General features: G+C 46.7%; 2 protein-coding genes across 8 annotated transcripts; one reads left to right on the top strand and one right to left on the bottom strand.

Annotated features, from left to right (window-relative positions):
- The first annotated feature begins 249 nt into the window (after nucleotides 1–249).
- LOC133926204 (U-box domain-containing protein 35-like) lies at nucleotides 250–13,132 on the top strand. Of its 7 annotated transcripts, none has more exons than XM_062371999.1 (10): nucleotides 250–390; nucleotides 748–994; nucleotides 2,990–3,111; nucleotides 6,935–7,056; nucleotides 7,947–8,143; nucleotides 8,625–8,941; nucleotides 9,054–9,152; nucleotides 9,240–9,653; nucleotides 11,725–12,477; nucleotides 12,562–13,132. In XM_062371999.1, exons 2-10 carry the CDS (start codon nucleotides 793–795, stop codon nucleotides 12,742–12,744), a joined length of 2,409 nt encoding a protein of 802 aa, XP_062227983.1. In that variant the 5' UTR covers nucleotides 250–390; nucleotides 748–792; the 3' UTR covers nucleotides 12,745–13,132. The 7 variants fall into 7 exon arrangements, with proteins under 7 accessions (XP_062227983.1, XP_062227985.1, XP_062227986.1 ...); XM_062372001.1 differs by having other exon boundaries at nucleotides 745–994; XM_062372002.1 differs by lacking the exon at nucleotides 250–390 and having other exon boundaries at nucleotides 398–994; nucleotides 2,990–3,067; nucleotides 6,966–7,056.
- Nucleotides 13,133–14,134: 1,002 nt separating this feature from the next.
- Nucleotides 14,135–15,732, bottom strand: LOC133927846 (homeobox-leucine zipper protein HOX2-like). Its single transcript, XM_062374233.1, has 3 exons — nucleotides 15,339–15,732; nucleotides 15,015–15,244; nucleotides 14,135–14,924 (listed from the first exon to the last, which is right to left on the bottom strand). Exons 1-3 carry the CDS (start codon nucleotides 15,595–15,597, stop codon nucleotides 14,469–14,471), a joined length of 945 nt encoding a protein of 314 aa, XP_062230217.1. The 5' UTR covers nucleotides 15,598–15,732; the 3' UTR covers nucleotides 14,135–14,468.
- Between the last annotated feature and the right edge of the window lie 2,161 nt (nucleotides 15,733–17,893).

The following is a 17,893-nucleotide window of genomic DNA, read 5'->3' as shown; positions in this document are numbered from 1 at the left end:
GATATTAATTATCCAAAAATGGATGTATGTGTTCAGACAAATTTTTGCTAAATACTTACGTGCATGCTAAACTACTATACCATGCACGCCTGGAATTTAGCCATGCCAAAAAAAAAAAAAAAAAACCGGAAACACAAAACTACCACACACTTGTGAGCCAATGAGTTTGCTTGTGAGCGTAGCAATTTTTGTGTTTTCTCTCGTGTACACACGCCTCCTTTTCCCACGAAATCATTTCCTACCAACTAACTTAACTACAGAAGTCTTTGCCCGCCGATCCATCTTGCCGACTTGCCATCTCCCTCATTCCATGCTGGCTCCGCTTGTCTTCACTGACTCTCCGGCCGGTTTCACTCTCGGTCCATCGTCATCCTCCATGGCTCCTCAGAGGTACGTACGAATCTCTCTCTCTCTCTCTCTCTCTCTCTCTCTCTCGCCTCTCGGGCCTCAAGATTTTCTCGTTTCGTACACCGGAGACACCAAGATCGTCGCAAAGTTGCTGCCTTTGATTTTTCTTCGCGGTCTCTGTTCTTGCCGTAGCAGTCGGCTTCAGTCTTCACCACATGGAAGGCGGCATCCATATCTTCGTGCTCCTCATCTCGGAATTTCCATCGAATTTCTGAGATTTATTTTTCCGAGTCTTGCGTGCATTGCGTTCTGAAGAATTGATTGGGGGAGAATTAGATACAAGGCAGGGCGGAAGCTGATTTTTTTTTCCTTTCTTTTTCTAATCCTGTGGATCAGCAGCTAGGACAAAGAAGTGGTAGAGACAGAGGGAGGAGATTGGGGGACATGGAGATCGAGGAAGCAGCCGGCGATATGGAAGAACTGGAGGCTCCCGTCGTCAGCACGGTGGCGGTGGCGGTGAAAGGGAGCAGGAGCAGGAGCAGCAGGCACGCGCTCAAGTGGGCGCTCGACAAGTTCATGTCCGAAGGGCGGGTCCTCTTCCGGATCCTGCACGTCCGGCCGGCGATCACCATGGTCCCCACCCCAAGTGAGAATCTCTCCCTTCACTGATTCATTATGTGCCTGTATGTGCAGCATATGCAGTTCTTGTAGTGTTCAGAGTAAAAACCAACAGGTCTTGTGTAGTTCAGTAGTTGTAGCAATTGAACCTTACTAATCTCAAGTTTCTGTACTTCATGATGAGTTTATATATTTTTTAAGAGAAATTAAAAGGGGATGTATGTAGTTAATAATGTGAATAAGGAAGCAAATGGACGGGGTAGCGATTTGATACATCAGCGAGGTCATTTAACATGAAATGTTTTACTATGTCAGTGCACCGAATGTGGAATTTGTGCTACAATCTGTATTTTTAGATTGCCCGGATAAAACGCCCAATTGGTATTTTTATGTCATTTATTTATATATTGCGATGTCGATATCCACTGTATTAGTGTTGAGAAGAATACAGTATATGAATCTATCAAATTTATGTTTGTCCAGGAAAGAGGAACCAAGGGATGATAAGAGACGTCCCGATTTCTAAAACTAACGAAAAAATAAATGTTCTCTTTCGTACCGAAGGGATCTATTTAGGGATGACAATGGGTCGGATCGGGTTGAGCCAAAACCTGTCCGCCACGAAACCCGGAATGGAAAACCCGACCCACACCCCAAGTACTAATCGGGTTAAAATGAGCTCCCGTCCCTGAATCCGGCGGGCACCCGTCGGGTCTTGTCATCCGAGGAAGCTGAGAGCGAGCGAACGGCAGAGGGGGTGGCGCGGCCTGGTGCGGAGAGGCGGCGGTGAGAGGGCGACGCAATGGCGCGGTCAAGCGGCAGGAATGGGCAAAAGGGGCAACGCGACAGCGCGATCGGACGGAGGGGCAGTGCGGCCCGGTGTGGTAGGGCGAGGCGCTGCTGAGCACGGAAGAGCGGTGAGGCCGGTGCGGAGGGGGTGGCAACACCGGGCGCAGACCTCCACTGCCACCTCCTTGCTAGATCCATGCTGCCGCGTTCATCTCGTGCCGCCGTCACCACCGGACCGAGCCGCTCACGCCCGGATCTGCCGCCCCGACGCCCGTCGTCGCCAACATCGACGTCGTGGTTTCCACTTCGGCCACACCGCCGCCGACCGAGGTGAGCTGGCCCCCCTTCCCCTTCCCCACCTCGGCCTCCACCCCACCGTTGAACCCTAGTCACTGCCGCTAAGCCCGCCCTGTCATCGCCTTTGTGCAGAGAGAGAGAGAGAGAGAGAGAGAGAGAGAGAGAGAGAGAGAGAGAGAGAGGGCAAGAGGCGAGAGAGCGAGGGAGGCCGGCTTGACCGGGTGAGAGAGAAAGAAGAGGTGAGGGAGGCCGGGTGAGAGAGAAAGGTGAGGGAGATGAGCCGATCCAGCCGAGAAAACTAGAGAGGTAGATAGGCTGGTAACTTCGGGTGTCCACAGGTCACCTACGGGGCTAAGTAGGAACCTAAATCCGACCCGCTATAGTTTCAGGTACCGGACCCGCCAGACCTGTGGGCGGGATTTTGCACCCAAACCCGCACCCGCCGGGTGCAGAACCAGCAGGGACCCAAACCCACAGGTTTGGCTGCCATCCCTAGATCTATTAGGCATCCATTCATGCAAGGTAGGGGATGCTCCTAGTTTGAATAATACAGGATGCTAGATCTACCACTAGCCATTATCACCAACTATTAATAACTTTGTGGGTTTCACCTCTAGCCTATCCCAATTTGCTTGGGACAAAGGCTTTGTTGTTCTTGTTGTATTAATAACTTTGTGATTGCAATGCCACACCAACTATGTACCAACTACTGAATTTGGTGTACTACATTATTAGGTTGCATGAATATGGAGTTCAGAGCCTCTGTCGTAAGTGGGAACAATATGGAATTTTGAGTGTACCTGTTGTTCATCTAATCTAATCTGAGCGGCAGAGCTCTTGCCTTATTTTCCAAAAAGAAAATGTACCTATTGCTTATTATGGTTCTGAATCATTTGAGTACCAACTGGTTCCTTTTTCTCTTTTTTTTTTCCTGTAGTGGGCAATTTTATCCCGATCTCACAAGTACGAGAAGACGTAGCATCTGCATACAGGAAAGAAGCAGAATGGCAAGCAAGTAATATGTTACTTCCTTACAAGAAAATTTGTGCTCAGAGAAAGGTTAGCTTCGTAATTGTCTAATTGTTCCACCCGCACTTAATTTCTTTTTTTAGGAATCACTTGTAGTTTTTTTTAATTTTTTTAAAAGAAATCACCTCAGTTTTTATTGAAAGCCAATAAACAGGTTCACAACAGTACCAGGAAAAAGAAAAGGGAACGATCATCCACTAGGAAGCATCCAGCAGGCCAAGTAGCTTAGTACAGACATAACAAAACAACCAAAAAAAAGGCTAGCCTATTACATAGAAAACACTAGGACACCAAATCACAGCTCCCAGACATTCGAGACTGGACCAGCAGCAAGGGTGAATCCCTGCAGCCACTTGCAAACATGCTACAGCGCACTGTCCAAGAAAAATGTGCCAAGACACATCAGAAAAAGATATGTATTCCATCCTCAGGTCTGTCGCATAGGTAGTAGGTTGGGCTCCCTTTCTAACCCCTCTTCTTTAGGGAGGAGGCCACTGGAAGCTTTTCATGCAACATTTGTCATAGGAAGACCTTAATTCTGAGGGGAATTTTGCAAGTCCAAATCTTCATAGCTCCCTTGCTAGATACTCCCTCAAAGGTAAGAAATCTATAGAGAGACTTAGTGGTAAATCTCCTTGATTTATTCAGAGCCCAAGCCACCTCGTCTTTATTATCATTTAGCTGAACATTCTGCAGCTTGAGCATCATTTCATCCCACTGGAGTAAATCCCTTGCTGTCAGACTTCTTCTAAACTGCACCTCCCACTCGTTATTAGCCCAGCATTCAGAAACCAGTGAATCAGGATCAGAGCAAAGGTCAAAGAGGTCAAGAAATTGGGTTTTCAGAGGGGTGTCGCCCAACCAAACATCCTTCTATAAAAGAGCTTTGTTGCCCTTCTTCACATTATACACAACTTCTCATTATAAAAGATGTTTCACTTTATGTAAGCTGTGCCAAACTTAGAGGTGCCTCTCTGCCTGGAGGTGAGGAAATTTCCTTTTGGCATATATTTGGCTTTGAGGAGTTTAAACCAGGAGTCATCAGACCCAGAGCAAATCATCCAAATCCACTTGACTAGCAGGAACTCATTCATGACTATTGTGTTTAAAATGCCAAGGCCTCCATAGTCTTTAGGCCTGCAAATAGCTTCTCATTTAGCTGGTACTTATTCACATCCTCAACCCCCCTCCAAAAGAATCTTGATATGATCTTGTCCATTTTCTTGTGCACCCTTTTAGGGAGCAAATAGAACCCCATGGTACACATGGGCAAGCTGGTAAGGCAGGAATTTGTCAATGTCGGCTTGCCTCCATAAGTCAGGTTTTTACTCTTTCATAGGTCTAATCTTTTGATCATTTTTATTAGAACCATAGAGGAGGCAACAATAACTAATTGGTGATCAGAAACAGGGATACCCAAATAATTCAGATGGAGCTGGCGCAGCTTGCAATTAAGCATATTGGTAACCCTTTCCTTGTCAGACTGCTCCATCCCAAAGGCAAATATCTCACTCTTATGAAAATTAATTTTGAGACTAGACAACCAATCAAAGCAGTAAAGCTGGATCTTGAGGTTGAGGATAGAGCTATCAGAGCCATCTACCATCAGCATACTAAACATATGTGATCCCCCATGGAATTAGGTGGTTTACTACTCCCTTGAGCAGACCCTTAGCTGTTGCTTTGTCTATTAGGGCATTTAGCACATCTGTAGCAATGTTAAATAGCAAAGGAGATTAGGGATCACCCTGTCTCAGGCCCTGATAGGTTATGAAGAAAGGGCCCCTTTGGCTATTAATATTTATACAGATTCTGCCCCCCTTGTCAGATTGCATAATCCATTATATTCACATGAGAAGAAAACATTTTCCTTTTTAGGCAACTCCATTTTACATTGTCATAAGCCTTTTCAAAATCTATCTTCACTAACAGTCCTTGGTGTTTGGATCTTCTTAATTCATGAATCACTTCGTGGAGGAACACCACACCCTCGAATATGTTTCTTCCCTTGATAAATGTAGTTTGGCTTGGACCAATCACCTCCTTGACTACTAGGATCAGCCTATTGTTAAGAACCTTGGTGAAGCCTTTGTAATCAACATTAAGGAGACAAATTGATCTGTACTGCTTGATGGTGTTAGCCTCCTTGACCTTTGGTATCAACATAATGACCCCATATTTTAACCTCTTCAGATCTAATATACCAGCATGGAGGTCATTAAACATGTTACAAATATCCTCCCTCACACACTCACAGAGGACCTTAAAGAAGGTAACAGTGAATCCATTAGGCCTAGGGCCAGAGTTCTCTTTCATCTCTCTGAAGGCATATTCAATTTCCTTAGCAGATAAGGGTTTGGTCAAAGAGTCTTTGGCCTCATCTGAAAGTGATGCATGGTTGTCCTAGAAGGATTCATCTAATCTGAAGCTTTCCCCATAATCATTACCAAACAGTTTTTTGTAGAAGTTATAATGTGCTCCTTGATTTGGTCTTGAGAGTTGATTTGGCCTTGATTAGTCTCCATAGATAGGATCAGGTTCTTTCTCCTTCTCCCATTGGCTAGTAGATGGGAAAAACTTGTGTTGTTGTCACCCTCTCTCACCATGGTCTTCTCATATTTTTGTTTCCAAAAGATCTCCTCATGGAGAGAATTTTCTCAAGGCTTTCTTCTAACTTGTATCTATTCTCCCATTCAGCCAAGGACAGTCCCTCATAATCTGCTTTCCCATCAAGCACCTCAAGTTGAGCCAACATATCAAGCTTGGTCTTGTTCTGTTCCCCAACCTGTTGCCTATGCCACCCTCTCATAAATTGTCTAGTGTTATAGAGACCGTCATGCCACACATCCATAGAATATCCATTAACAAGCCTTTTTTGCTTTCTTCTCCAACCACCTATGACAAACCAGCTCTTTGAAGTTGCCCTCAAGGAGCCACTGCCTTTCAAAGGTGAAGCATTTGCATCTCTAGATCCCAGCCTCCCCTGAGTCCATGCAAATAGGTGTGTGGTCAGAGCTGACTCTAGTCATGCTCCATGCATGACATTGAGGAAAATGCTGCTCCCAGTCACTAGACATCAGGAACCTATCCAGATTCACCATTATTGGAGTTATCTGCTTGTTAGTCCAAGTATATTCAGACCTTGTTCTTTTCACTTCCCTTAAGTGGAATTTCCCAATGAAGTCACTGAAAAGATTTAAAAGGTTCTTATCAATGTTATCATTATTTTTGTCCTTAGCATATCTGATGAGATTAAAGTCACCTCCCAGTAGAACTGGCAGAATCACCTTATTACATATGTCCTCCCATTCACATATGAAGTCCTTTGATGTGATGTGATCTGCATGGCCATACACTGTGATAAACTCCCATATGAGATTGGTGATCCTCAATCTCACAGTAATCTGGAGACAATATTTGTGGACAATACACTGTTCTAGTTCCAAGAGGTCCTCCTTGACCCCACCAAAATCCCCCCAGAATGGCCCATGACAGGAAGCACACTCCAAGAATAATTTTCATTGCTAGCAATCTCTTTGAGCTCATTCCCTGTGAAGTCCTTCACAGTTTCCTAGATACCAATGATATCTAGTCTTTTCTTCAAAATGTAATCCTTTAACTGTCTTCTCCTAACTGCCTTTCTAAGACCTCTAGCATTTTATATGAGGATCCTCACTTATGCTTTTTCTTTGGCCCGCCTCTCCCTTTCTTTGGTTCTAGGTGACTCCATGTGACCTTCTCTGTTTCTGGTTAGGGGCTTCGGTCTCTAGCAGAATTGTTGACTCATGAATCACTTGTAGTTAGTATAACTCACGAATCAAATAGCATCTTTTACTCTATTTCTGATGAGCAGGTAGAAGCTGAAGCTGTTTTACTTGAATCAGATGATGTGGCTGCTGCTATAAGCGAAGAAATAGCAAAATTCAACATTTGCAAGTTAGTTTTAGGTTCTTCATCAAAAAATATATTCCGAAGGTAAGTTCTTACCATTAATGTTCAGTATTTATTCAAACAATCGTCTATCTCACTGCATATTTTTTATCAATCTATATACATGAGCATATATACATGTGTACATCAACCACTCCTACAGTCACGTTACATGCTTTTGATTAGTGAAAGAAAAGAGGAACTGACGCTCAAGTATGAACAAATCCAAAGTTGTGAGGTAATAATATATCTATATTATTTTATGTAATCCAGAGAACAGGAAAAGTGATAATCTTTTATCTAAAAAAAGGTATAGTGATAATGTGTTAAATTAATTTATCCCTTGGGAACCTTCTTTGCACTTACTTCCAGGAAAAAAAAAGACTTGTTTGAAGTTTAAACACTAGTACTTACATAGGCTTTAGTGTTCCTTGTGATTGTTATTTGTGAACAAACGTGGTGCTAATCTGGATGCACTAACCGAACAAATTAGTGCAAAGGTGATAAACTTTAGGCTGGTAGCTGATCTAGTATAAGTCATGAGAAAAGCAAATCGGTAGGATGATCATGCCCTCCCATTGATTGCCCCATCCACTGGTCTAAGCCACTTGAGGGTTCAGTACAGCTACTTGACCGCACAGCTTTAGTGAGAATTGGTAAAGAAAATAATGTGAAATGAACAGAATGATCAGAAAAAAGGGCATGAGTACTGTAGGGCAGATATGTGCGGACTGTACTGGTTACATGTTCCTTTGCCATAGTTAAAAAAATTCCATAAGCTGTCAACCAAAAAAAGCGGCGCAATAAAACTGATCCATTAATGCTGAATCCTTACGCCTTATATAAATAAAACTAGGCTGGATGTAATTTAGATGACAGTTTGAAAATGATCATTATGGATATCCTAAGCCTTTATAAGATGTGTCACTTTTCAGGAAACTCAAAGGAAGTAAGACCGCAACCAAAATCTCCGAGTGCATTCCAAGCTTCTGTACAGCATACATTATTTCGAAAGGCAAACTATCATTCGTGCACTCAGCTACATCTGACACCGTTGAAACACCTAAATCTGTTTCTTCTTCCACTGTTTCTTCTCCTAGCTCTAGAAGCCTTTCCTCCAGTGCACCTTCAGGTAATATATACAAGTATACAAGTTGACTTTCATGTGAAATTTTTAGTTTGCACATTTCCTTTTCCAGAAAAAAATTGTTGGTTTGTGCATCTACTGAATTGAATACGATGAGTTTGGCTTCTAATCTTCCGTGGAGTTAAGTTGATGAAGAAAACTGCTAGTTTTGTTTCCGTCTGCACATTTGAGGTTCCGTGTGAGTGTTTGAATATCAAACATTTTAATTTCTGGTACTTTTGGAAGTACTTTGTTGTATACATACAATACTATGGCACAGTTTTGATAGTATAAGATAAAATCTACTTTATGAACATATCTATCATATTCCTAGAACTTCGATCGCCCTAGATCAGCAGGTTCTTAATCAGAAGTAACAAACTTTGAGCAAAACCAATGTATTTGGGCATTTGTTATGTACATTATGGATATTAGTGTACTAATGGCGTTTTAAAAAATAGTGCACTAATGATTCTACCAACTGCAGAATGGGGAGACACGTTTGGAACAGCAAATGTATCGTTCCAGCAGCCTTCCCTGCCATTGCAGCGTGACCAAGCACTGGCAATCATAAACAAGCTGTCAAACAGGAGAGCTAGCCCTTCAGGCAGTATTGGGAGTGAGATCTCTTACAATGATGATCCAACGCTGACAAGTTCACACTCGATCTCAGAGGTGCAGTTCAGTAGTAGCAGCAGTGGAAATTCTATCTACAAGAGCTTCCAAAGAGACAATCAGCCTGATAACTCTGATCAGGCATCAGTTTCAGAAATTTCAGCAAATGTAAAACATTCTAATGACCAGGTATTTCATACCTTCAAGGAAAACTGTAATTATTTCCTTCGAAAGAGTACTAAATGATAAATACCACATGAAAAAAACTTAACGTGTTCTGTGAACAACTTGTGCTAAACAGGACGATCTAAGGCTTCAGATTGAAAGGATGAAGGTCAAAGTACGACATCTTCATAAGCTTGAGTTTGCTCAGCACGAATCATTTGACGCCACTCAAAAAGTAATGTCTATCTCTTCATGGTAGGCAGTATTCAAAAGTACATGACATACATGGTCTAACTGTTTCCTGTTGCATCTTTTCTATTAGTTACATAAGTTGGGAATTCAACACATTGAGGATGAAACTAAGCTTAAAGAAACTGAACTGGTAGAGGACAAGGTTAGGAGATTGGTAAGGAAACAGGAGAGGGAAGAACATGAAGCAGTGAGAGAAGCTGAATTTAAGCAACATTCAGCTGAAACGGAAGCAACACAGGGTTATGGTGACCAAGAAGCTAATGAGAACAAGACAGGAGAGAGGATTGCCAGACCCTGTTTTGATGAGAACAACAGGTATACATGGGAGGAGATTCAGGCATCGACTTCATCATTCTCCGCTGATCTAGTGATTGGTAAGGGCTCATATGGCACAGTTTACAAGGCCAAGTTTCACCATACAACTGCAGCGGTCAAAGTTTTGAACTCCCCTCAAGGATGTGGAACTCAGCAATTACAGCAGGAGGTAGTATCATTTTCTTTTGTGGAGTGCGTCTTATTCAAATATTAAAATATTCTCCTTTTAGCTTCTGCTAACACACAATTATTTTTTGAACGAACGGCACCAGACAGTGCCCATTTCTATGATCAGGAAAAGAAAAAAAACAACAAACGCGGCAAGAGTATAGTCCTGGGAGGCTATGATCAGGAAAAGAAAAAACAACAAACGCAACAACCAAAGCAACAAGCAACTGTAGCAACTATCTACTCGGCCAGTTGGACATAGGACCACAATACGCGCCGACAACTGAATTGAACCACCTCAACATCACCTGCCACATCGCCGAGCATAGTCGCGATATGCCAAAATCAGCCGCCGCTATGCATGACCGACCGCCGCCATGCCACCACTGTGTCCCATCAGCTCCATTTCACAGAGACTAGCCGCATCATCGGCCTCCTCACCTTTGCCTCCATCTGCATTTGAGTGGGAGCCATGCCGCACCGAATTTGCCGCTGCCATGCAGGGTTAGCCACCACAATCCGGCTCCCATCGTTGTGTGCCGTTGCCTATTGCCATGAGAATCAGGCACCACCACCAGCCCAGCCCCTGCCACCACCCACCACATCACTGAGTACGATCGCCCAGCACCGAAACAGCCGCCGCTATGCGTGACCGATCACTGCCGCGCCACTAGGGACCACGCGCCATAGGTCACACCACCCCACCACTGCAGGTCCAAGCCCATATCATCCTCACGCCAAAATAGCCGCCGTCATGTGGGACCAATTGCCGTTGGGACGAGCCAAGCCACCATCAACATCCGGGCACGACTTCGAAGGCTGCCGCGAAGCAGACTACCCCACGTCGAGCTGGCCACTGCCGTGCGGGACCAACCGCCACAGTGCCATTGTGATACTGCATAGATCCGTTAGCTCAAGCACCACCCGATCCGACAACTTCGAGGTCGCCGCACAAACCCAGACACACCTAGCAGTCGCCTCACCAAACCCGGCCGCATCCTCACATTGCCGCTTGCCAAGCGTGGACGCCACCGCCTCGTCACCTCAAGTCACTGCAAACGGACGCCACCCCCTCGTCACCTCAAGTCACTGCAAACGGACGCCACCCCTCGCCCGCCGCAGGACACCACACCTCGGATCCGATGTGCCTCACCATTGGAGACGAGCATCACCACACTGCTACCCGTGCACAACCTCATCCCGCCAAGACGCCATCAACGCCGGCGAGGAGCCAAGGGTCATCCCTCCGCCTTCCTCCACACAACCTTGTCCATCACGCCAGACCGCAGCCTCGACATGGCCACTACCTCACCTTACTCGCGAAGCCTCCACCGCTGACCCGTGGCAGCCAACCGCTAGCTCCCCCATCGCGAACCGTGGCCTCAAGCCTCGAATTCCACCATAGCCTCCACCCGTTACAGCCAGCCGCAAGGCCAACGCCGCCATCACCTCCACTCCCCCCCAACTCCACCATAGCCTCGAACCGTGAGCCCGCCTCGCTACCGCCTCCCTCGACGTGCTGGGCGCGCTAGCAAGGACCGGCACCACCGTCACCGTCGGGGGCCCCAACGCACTGCTCTGACCGTAAGCTCGCCGGCCCGACAAAGAGACCATCACGAGTGCGACGTCGCTAGATCCAGGTGGGTCTAACCATGACGTCGCCGGATCCGGTCGCCCCGGGCACGCCAGATGCCCCGGTTCATTGGCACCACGCCGCTGTCCCTCAAGACGTCGGGAGGGAGAGCCGTGGCACAGACAAGAGATAGCCCCGCCGTCGCTGTCCTTGCGGCCGCGTGAACTTCCGGTGGCATGCTCAGGCGGTGGCGATGCAAGGGCGCTGAGGGAGAGGACCGGTGGCACAGCGGGTTTGGTGGCCGCCCAAGTCGCCCCTCTCTGGGAGGGGCATGTGGGGGCTTGGAATAACTCCCCCTCTAACACACAATTATGAACATTCTTGAAGTGGTTTCACATATGATGTATGCAGATATAGTATTGCATCATTTGGGATCTCTTCTCATGATCTTTACTTGAATTACTTCACCATCTAATGTGTGCTACTTATCTTATTCCAGCTTGAGGTCCTTGGTAAAATCCGGCACCCTCACTTGCTTATGATGCTTGGCGCATGCCCTGAACATGGTTGCCTGGTCTACGAGTACATGGAAAATGGCAGCCTGGATGGCATGTTGCTGCGCAGGAATAATACGCCGCTGTTGACCTGGTTCGACCGTTTCAGAATAGCCTGGGAGGTGGCCACTGCTCTGATGTTTCTTCACAGCTCCAAACCAGAGCCTATTATCCACCGTGATCTGAAGCCGGCGAACATACTACTAGATAGGAACTTGATTAGCAAGAAAGGTGATGTAGGCCTATCAACTTTGCTTCCAAGCATGGGTCAGTACCAGTCTACAATGATCAAGAACACTGCACCTGTGGGCACGTTCTGCTACATAGACCCCGAATATCAACGGACCGGTGTACTATCCATGAAGTCCGATGTTTATGCGCTAGGCATTGTGATCTTGCAACTGCTGACAGCAAGATCACCGATGGGCCTTGCGCATGTTGTGGAGACTGCACTAGAAGATGGCTGCTTTGTTGACGTCCTGGATGCAACTGCTGGACAATGGCCTTTGAATGAGACACAAGAATTGGCTGCCCTAGCCCTCCGGTGCTCTGAAATGAGGCGCAAAGACCGGCCTGACTTGAACGAGTGTATTCTTCCGACGCTGGAGCGACTGAAGGATGTTGCAACCAAGGCCAGGGAAGCTGCTCTTCAGGGCCACACAGCACCTCCAAGTCATTTCATTTGCCCCATACTTCAGGTCCGGAATCAGCATTTCTCTTTGTGAACTGTAGTGGCCGTTCATAGGAAGATTACTAAGATGTTTTTTCCAACACTGTTTCAGGAAGTGATGGTCGATCCATATGTTGCATCAGATGGGTACACCTACGATCGTAAGGCGATCGAGATGTGGCTAAGTATGAACGACAAGTCACCAATGACGAACTTGTGTTTACCGAACAAGAGCCTGATACCAAACCACTCTCTTCGTTCTGCAATCATGGACTGGAGGTCGAAAAGCAAGTGATATGCTCTTCAGGTTGCATCCTCCGTGATGCAGCAATGGCTGATTTCTCTTACAATAAAGATGCCAGTTTTCTGGAAAGCCTTATGTAGAAGTAGTCTTCAGAGCTTTTCCCTAAAAAAATAGTAGTCTTCAGAAAGGGTTTTAGGTTTTGCAGCTCAAGCAAAATGTAAAGTTCGCCTCTTAGCTGATAGGTATCTCGCTGTCTTAATAAGACACTTCTTTTGTTGTTTTTCCTCCTTTCCTATGCATAGTGTGTTTGTATGCTTGTAGCTATACGTATTAGCACATGATTCATCTTGATTCCAAAGCAGGACAGCAACAATGAATTGTGCATATTGATGCTGTTTTACGCAGTTTTTTTCTGAAAAGAACAGTGTTGCCATGTTCAGTTAGACTGTCCCTTTTTCAGTAACGCTACCAGTTGTTGACAAGGATCAGAACAGAAAAGGTGGAAGCAAACTATAAATTAAATAAGATAAGATGTGTAGATATATTGGTAGTCCTCTGTGGAGAAGTGGACTTGTCATGCTCATATGCACTAGTTTACATATATATGCAAAGTATTAAAGCAATGAAACAGTGGTTAAAGTAAAGTAAACAACTTTTCAGAAGACAGTAAAGTAAATAAACATACAAGTTGCATGGGCGTGGTAAAAGGCACAAAAAACAGCTTGACATGTTATGGATTGTTGTGAAATGCACGAGTTTCACCGGAATCATTTTGCGGGAAATTTACGGAAACAGTTCGATTCTCGCAGGAATCAGGAAAATGTCCCAAGTTTCAAAATGGGACCTTAGCAGTTAGGAGTTTTACTGATCAAATATGCAAACTGCTGCACTCTTGCCATCTTGAGTACAGTAGTTGTGTTAGGTTAGCCCTTCCTCTTCCACTGATTGATAACACAAGTTGTTCTGGGGAGGACTGAAAAGCTGGAAGCAAGCTTTCAATTAACTTTGATCGCTGCGGATCGCGTAAAGATACAATTGTCGGTTGAAAAGAACTTGCCCCGGGCCAAACCTAATCAGATCTCTTAAACATCTGACCTCGACTTTAACCTGTCACTGCTCTGCAGTTTAGCTTCTTCTTTCTTTTCTTTTTTTTGCGAGGACTGCAGATTAGCTTTTGGTCGATTAAAGAACATGAACAAGTTCAGCTTGCTCATATTTTATCAGTAGTTACCTCTAACTTTTCTCGTTCCTGAAACTATGATCGAATTGTGCGTCACCATTCACCGTCACCTAATCTCAGTCTCAGGTGTCACTGTTATGAGATTTCCTTGTGATTAAAGAAGAGTTAGAAAAATGTTAGGTCAGGTGCAAACACAGCAGCAGAAGCAAAAAGAAGAAGATTTGGTTGATTGACATGGCTCCAGATACTCTTCTTGGACAAGAATTTTGTAAAGATTTCCATTAACTTTCTTCATCAATCAATTAGTACAATCGATCACCCTGTTATTTCACCAACCAGCAGATTAGATGAACTGGTTTACACGCCGTCCAGGAAAAAGCAGACAGCCATCTTTGTTCGTTCGTCGTCGTCGTTTTCAGAAACCCAACTGAATTAATCGGAAAAAAAAATCCAAAACAATCTCCTCTCCTGATTAATCGTAATTAATTGATTAATTAACCCAACCACAACCTGCGAGATCCTAACGAGAACTTGTTCTAATGAATCGATCGATCACCTTCTTTCCCATTGCCATGGCGAGATAGATCGATGGATCTTAGAAGAGCTCTCTGGTGACCAGCGGCGCGGCGGCGTTCCACGTGCTCTGGCTTGTCCGGTCAACGGCGCCTGGGAAGAACTGGCAGTGGCTGGGCAGCACGTTGCCGGCGACGGCGGCCGCAGCGGGGGGAACGTTATATTTGGGGTGACATTGTTCCTGCTTAGCGCCGCCTTGGGTGGCGACGCGGCGGCAGGAGGGGCACATTGTTAGCATGGTGGAGGAGGGCTGGAGCGCGGCTGCCGCCGGCGACGGCGCGGCCTTGAGCGCCCTGAGGTCGGTGAGCTCCTTCTCGAGGCGCTTGTTCTCGTCGGCGAGGCGCTCGCACCAGCGCTTGAGGTACTCGCAGTCGACCTCCGTCTGCTTGAGCTTGGTCCGGGCGCGGCGGTTCTGGAACCACACCTCCACTTGCCGCGGCCGCAGCCCCAGCCGGTTCGCCAGCGCCACCTTCTGCTTCTGCACGCCGCAAAAGATCGAATCTTGGGTCATTCTCCGGCCATGAATTGAACGAGCGAACGAATCGACGGCGAGGAAGAAGAGGCTTACAGGGTTGAGCGTGCTGTGCGTCTTGAAACACTCCTCGAGTACCGCGGCCTGGTCCTTGGACAGCCTTAGCTTCTTGCGGCCGCCGGCGCCGTCCTCGTCGTCCAGCTCCCTCTCCCTCTTCCCGCTGTCGCCGCTCGAGAGCGCCGCGGCGCTGTCCGGCGACGTGGATGCCCTCATCCCCTGGTCCGGATCCAACGCCTGCTGCCGCGCCTCCAGCCTCCCGTCCCCCACTGCACCATCACACACGCACGCGTCAGCACACCCATCCCTGTCGTCACACAGAACGCCGGCGATCGATCATCGCAAGCCAGCAATGTAACTCACCGACGGAGTTGAGCGCGGCGGCCCAGGGGGAGAGCATGCCGGAGGAGCCGGCGGTGGTGGACGACGACAGGCTGCCCTGCGAAGTGAGCCCGAGGCTGAGGCCGAGATCCAGGCTCTCGGGCGTCATCTTGCGGTATGGTATCCTCGCTGTTGAGAGGCAGAACCGAACAAGACGAGATGGAAGAAGAGGTGGTGGGTCTAGCTCCTCGCCGGAGGATTGTGTCAGGTGAGCGAGCTCGGTCTGGTGTGGTCTGGGCATGCGGTGGTGGAGGAGCTGGGGTTATAAATAGCTGGGGGCTCAGCTGGATGGGTGGCTGAACAGAGCGGCGATGCAAATGATGAGCTGTGCCGTGCGGGCGGGTGGATCTCCTCTCCTCCGCACCGCCATTATTAATCGCGGCCATGCCGAGCGATCTGCTCCGGCCTTTTGACCCTATCCCTCGGCTCCGTCAGCCGGAGCCCTGCCGAGCCGAGCCGAGCTGGTTGCGTGCCTTGGGCTCGGTCGCACGTGCGGCTCTTGGTACGCGTGCGACTTGGCGCGTCCTGCTACCTTCGCGCGTCCGGCTGTCCCTTCGCTTGATTTGGTCCGACGAGATAGGTTAATCACTCTAATCTTTAGCTGTCCTGGCTAGCATTAGCAAGTGTGCATTGCACGTCAGCTCAAAAATTGCAGGTCAGAGCTTATTATTTCTAAACGAATCAGCAGGAGAACTGCCTATATTATTACTTAAGAAGAAAGTTTAACGGCGGTTCAGGGCTTAATTTGGAAAGCAATAAATGCTAAGATCATTTCTTCTCTGATCTGCAAGCATCCGGATCGATAAATCCACCACACATATTTCTGACGAAACAGAGGTACTCTACACCGATACGTGCAGTGCTATAATTACCAGCAGGAGACTTGGACAAGTTCAGACTTGAGCCAAGTGCCGCCGCAGATGCATGCTGGCCGCGAGAAGAACACGTCCGATGTGGATACGATCCTCTGCTAGCTTTGGAATCCTCTACGAGAATATTGGATCTTACTGCATGCATGCTGTCAGAAAGCGAATGGTTCAGCAGCTGCTGCATGCTCTCTTCCTCCAGTGGCGCTGATCCCTAGGAGCAGGAACAAAGGAGCGGGGCACGCACGTCATCGACGAATTGAAGCTGCATGGATGGATGCATGGGTGGCGCCAAATTGCCAAGGAAAGGAGGAAGAGGTCAACGCGGCAAATCTGCATGCATGCTTTGCATTGTGCCTGTAGTGCGTGGTTACTTCGCTCGGAATTGAGCTCCTGGGCGGTAGGGCCAACCAACAGGTAGGAAAAGAACATTCTATTAGATTTGGTTTTATAGAAAGATTTTCTTTCGTATATACTACGTGTTCTCCTTCTTTCTCTCAGTTGTACGTACCAGCAGTTGAATTAGAAAAAGACGATATAAATCAGAGTCTCATAGATATCTTTCAGTAAAAAATCTTATAGAATTTCCTTTCACAGACAGAGGTGAATCCATCATAGAGTAGAGGGGGCTCAAGCCCTCCTACCCTGGACGGACTTGGGAGCCCAAAACCTCTCTTCTCTTCAATTTTTGGGTATTGAAAAGAATGAAAAAAAGGAAGAAAAAGAGGAAGAAGAAAAAGGAGATCTGCTACTTAATGGCTCTAGATTTGTCATAGCCAACAAATTTCTGAATCCATGTTGCGTTTAGAGTAATTGCATTCATGATGTGCTAGCTACCTAAGCTAGCAAACTAAAATCAATCAATTTAACTGCAGCAGCAGGTTAATTAATTAGTTCTGCTGATAGCTGACCTGCTGATTAGCAGCTAGCAGGGCTCCCGATTTCCAGGTGAAGAGTAAGATTTCCTTATTGGAGTATATCGTTTATATGCACCCGAGCATATCTTACGCGTCACATGTAGGAGTATGTACCAAGAAGGCATGATATTAAGAATAATAGTCGACGATTGAGATTGGAACATACATACATACATACATACAGTGACGGATCCAGCCGGGCAAAACAGGTAGGGCGAAAAACCATATGACCAGTAAAATGGAAAATAATCGAAGGTAAAAATATATGCAATTAAGCAAAGTAACCAAATGTAACATAAGACAATAGAAGTAATTAGGTAAAGAAACTTATGAAACCACAACCACTAATTATGTGTAGAACTAGAAGGCTTAGACGAATGCTTGGGTCACAATCTCACAGATGACACTACAAGTCTACAAATACGAATCAATAACTGAAGGGCGAGCTAATATGAAATGAAATTCACCTCAACGGCTCAAGTTCTTAGATTAAAAAAAGGACATTGTTGGTAGCCGGGAAGCTCACCTGGGCGAGGAAAAATTCGCGCGCACAGTTGGGAACTGGGATCAAGAAAGGAATCATTTTTACTGGCCTGCTCAGGGCAGCCATCGCGCGTATTCTTGGCTCGTGGTCGCTGGGCGCAAGAGCAGCAGCCACAGCATGGCCGGTTGGCCGCCTGCCTAGTTGCGGGCTGCCGACTGCCCCTGCTGGCTGCCGCCTGGAGCTGGCCTCTGCCCACCGGTGCAGGGCCGC

The sequence above is a fragment of the Phragmites australis genome, chromosome 8, assembly GCF_958298935.1.
Source record: "Phragmites australis chromosome 8, lpPhrAust1.1, whole genome shotgun sequence".
Classification (NCBI taxonomy): Eukaryota; Viridiplantae; Streptophyta; class Magnoliopsida; order Poales; family Poaceae; genus Phragmites; species Phragmites australis.
Note: the sequence above shows the minus strand (reverse complement) of the source record. Positions and strands in the feature narration are given on the sequence as shown.

Coding starts and splice junctions, on each gene's coding strand:
- LOC133926204 (XM_062371999.1), top strand. CDS start 793: ATGGAGATCGAGGAAGCAGCCGGCGATATGGAAGAACTGGAGGCTCCC. Junction 3,112..6,934: donor AAATTTGTGCTCAGAGAAAG/GTTAGCTTCGTA, acceptor TCTGATGAGCAG/GTAGAAGCTGAAGCTGTTTT. Junction 8,144..8,624: donor TTCCTCCAGTGCACCTTCAG/GTAATATATACA, acceptor TACCAACTGCAG/AATGGGGAGACACGTTTGGA.
- LOC133927846 (XM_062374233.1), bottom strand. CDS start 15,597: ATGCCCAGACCACACCAGACCGAGCTCGCTCACCTGACACAATCCTCC. Junction 15,245..15,338: donor CGCCGCGCTCAACTCCGTCG/GTGAGTTACATT, acceptor GTGATGGTGCAG/TGGGGGACGGGAGGCTGGAG. Junction 14,925..15,014: donor CGCACAGCACGCTCAACCCT/GTAAGCCTCTTC, acceptor TGCGGCGTGCAG/AAGCAGAAGGTGGCGCTGGC.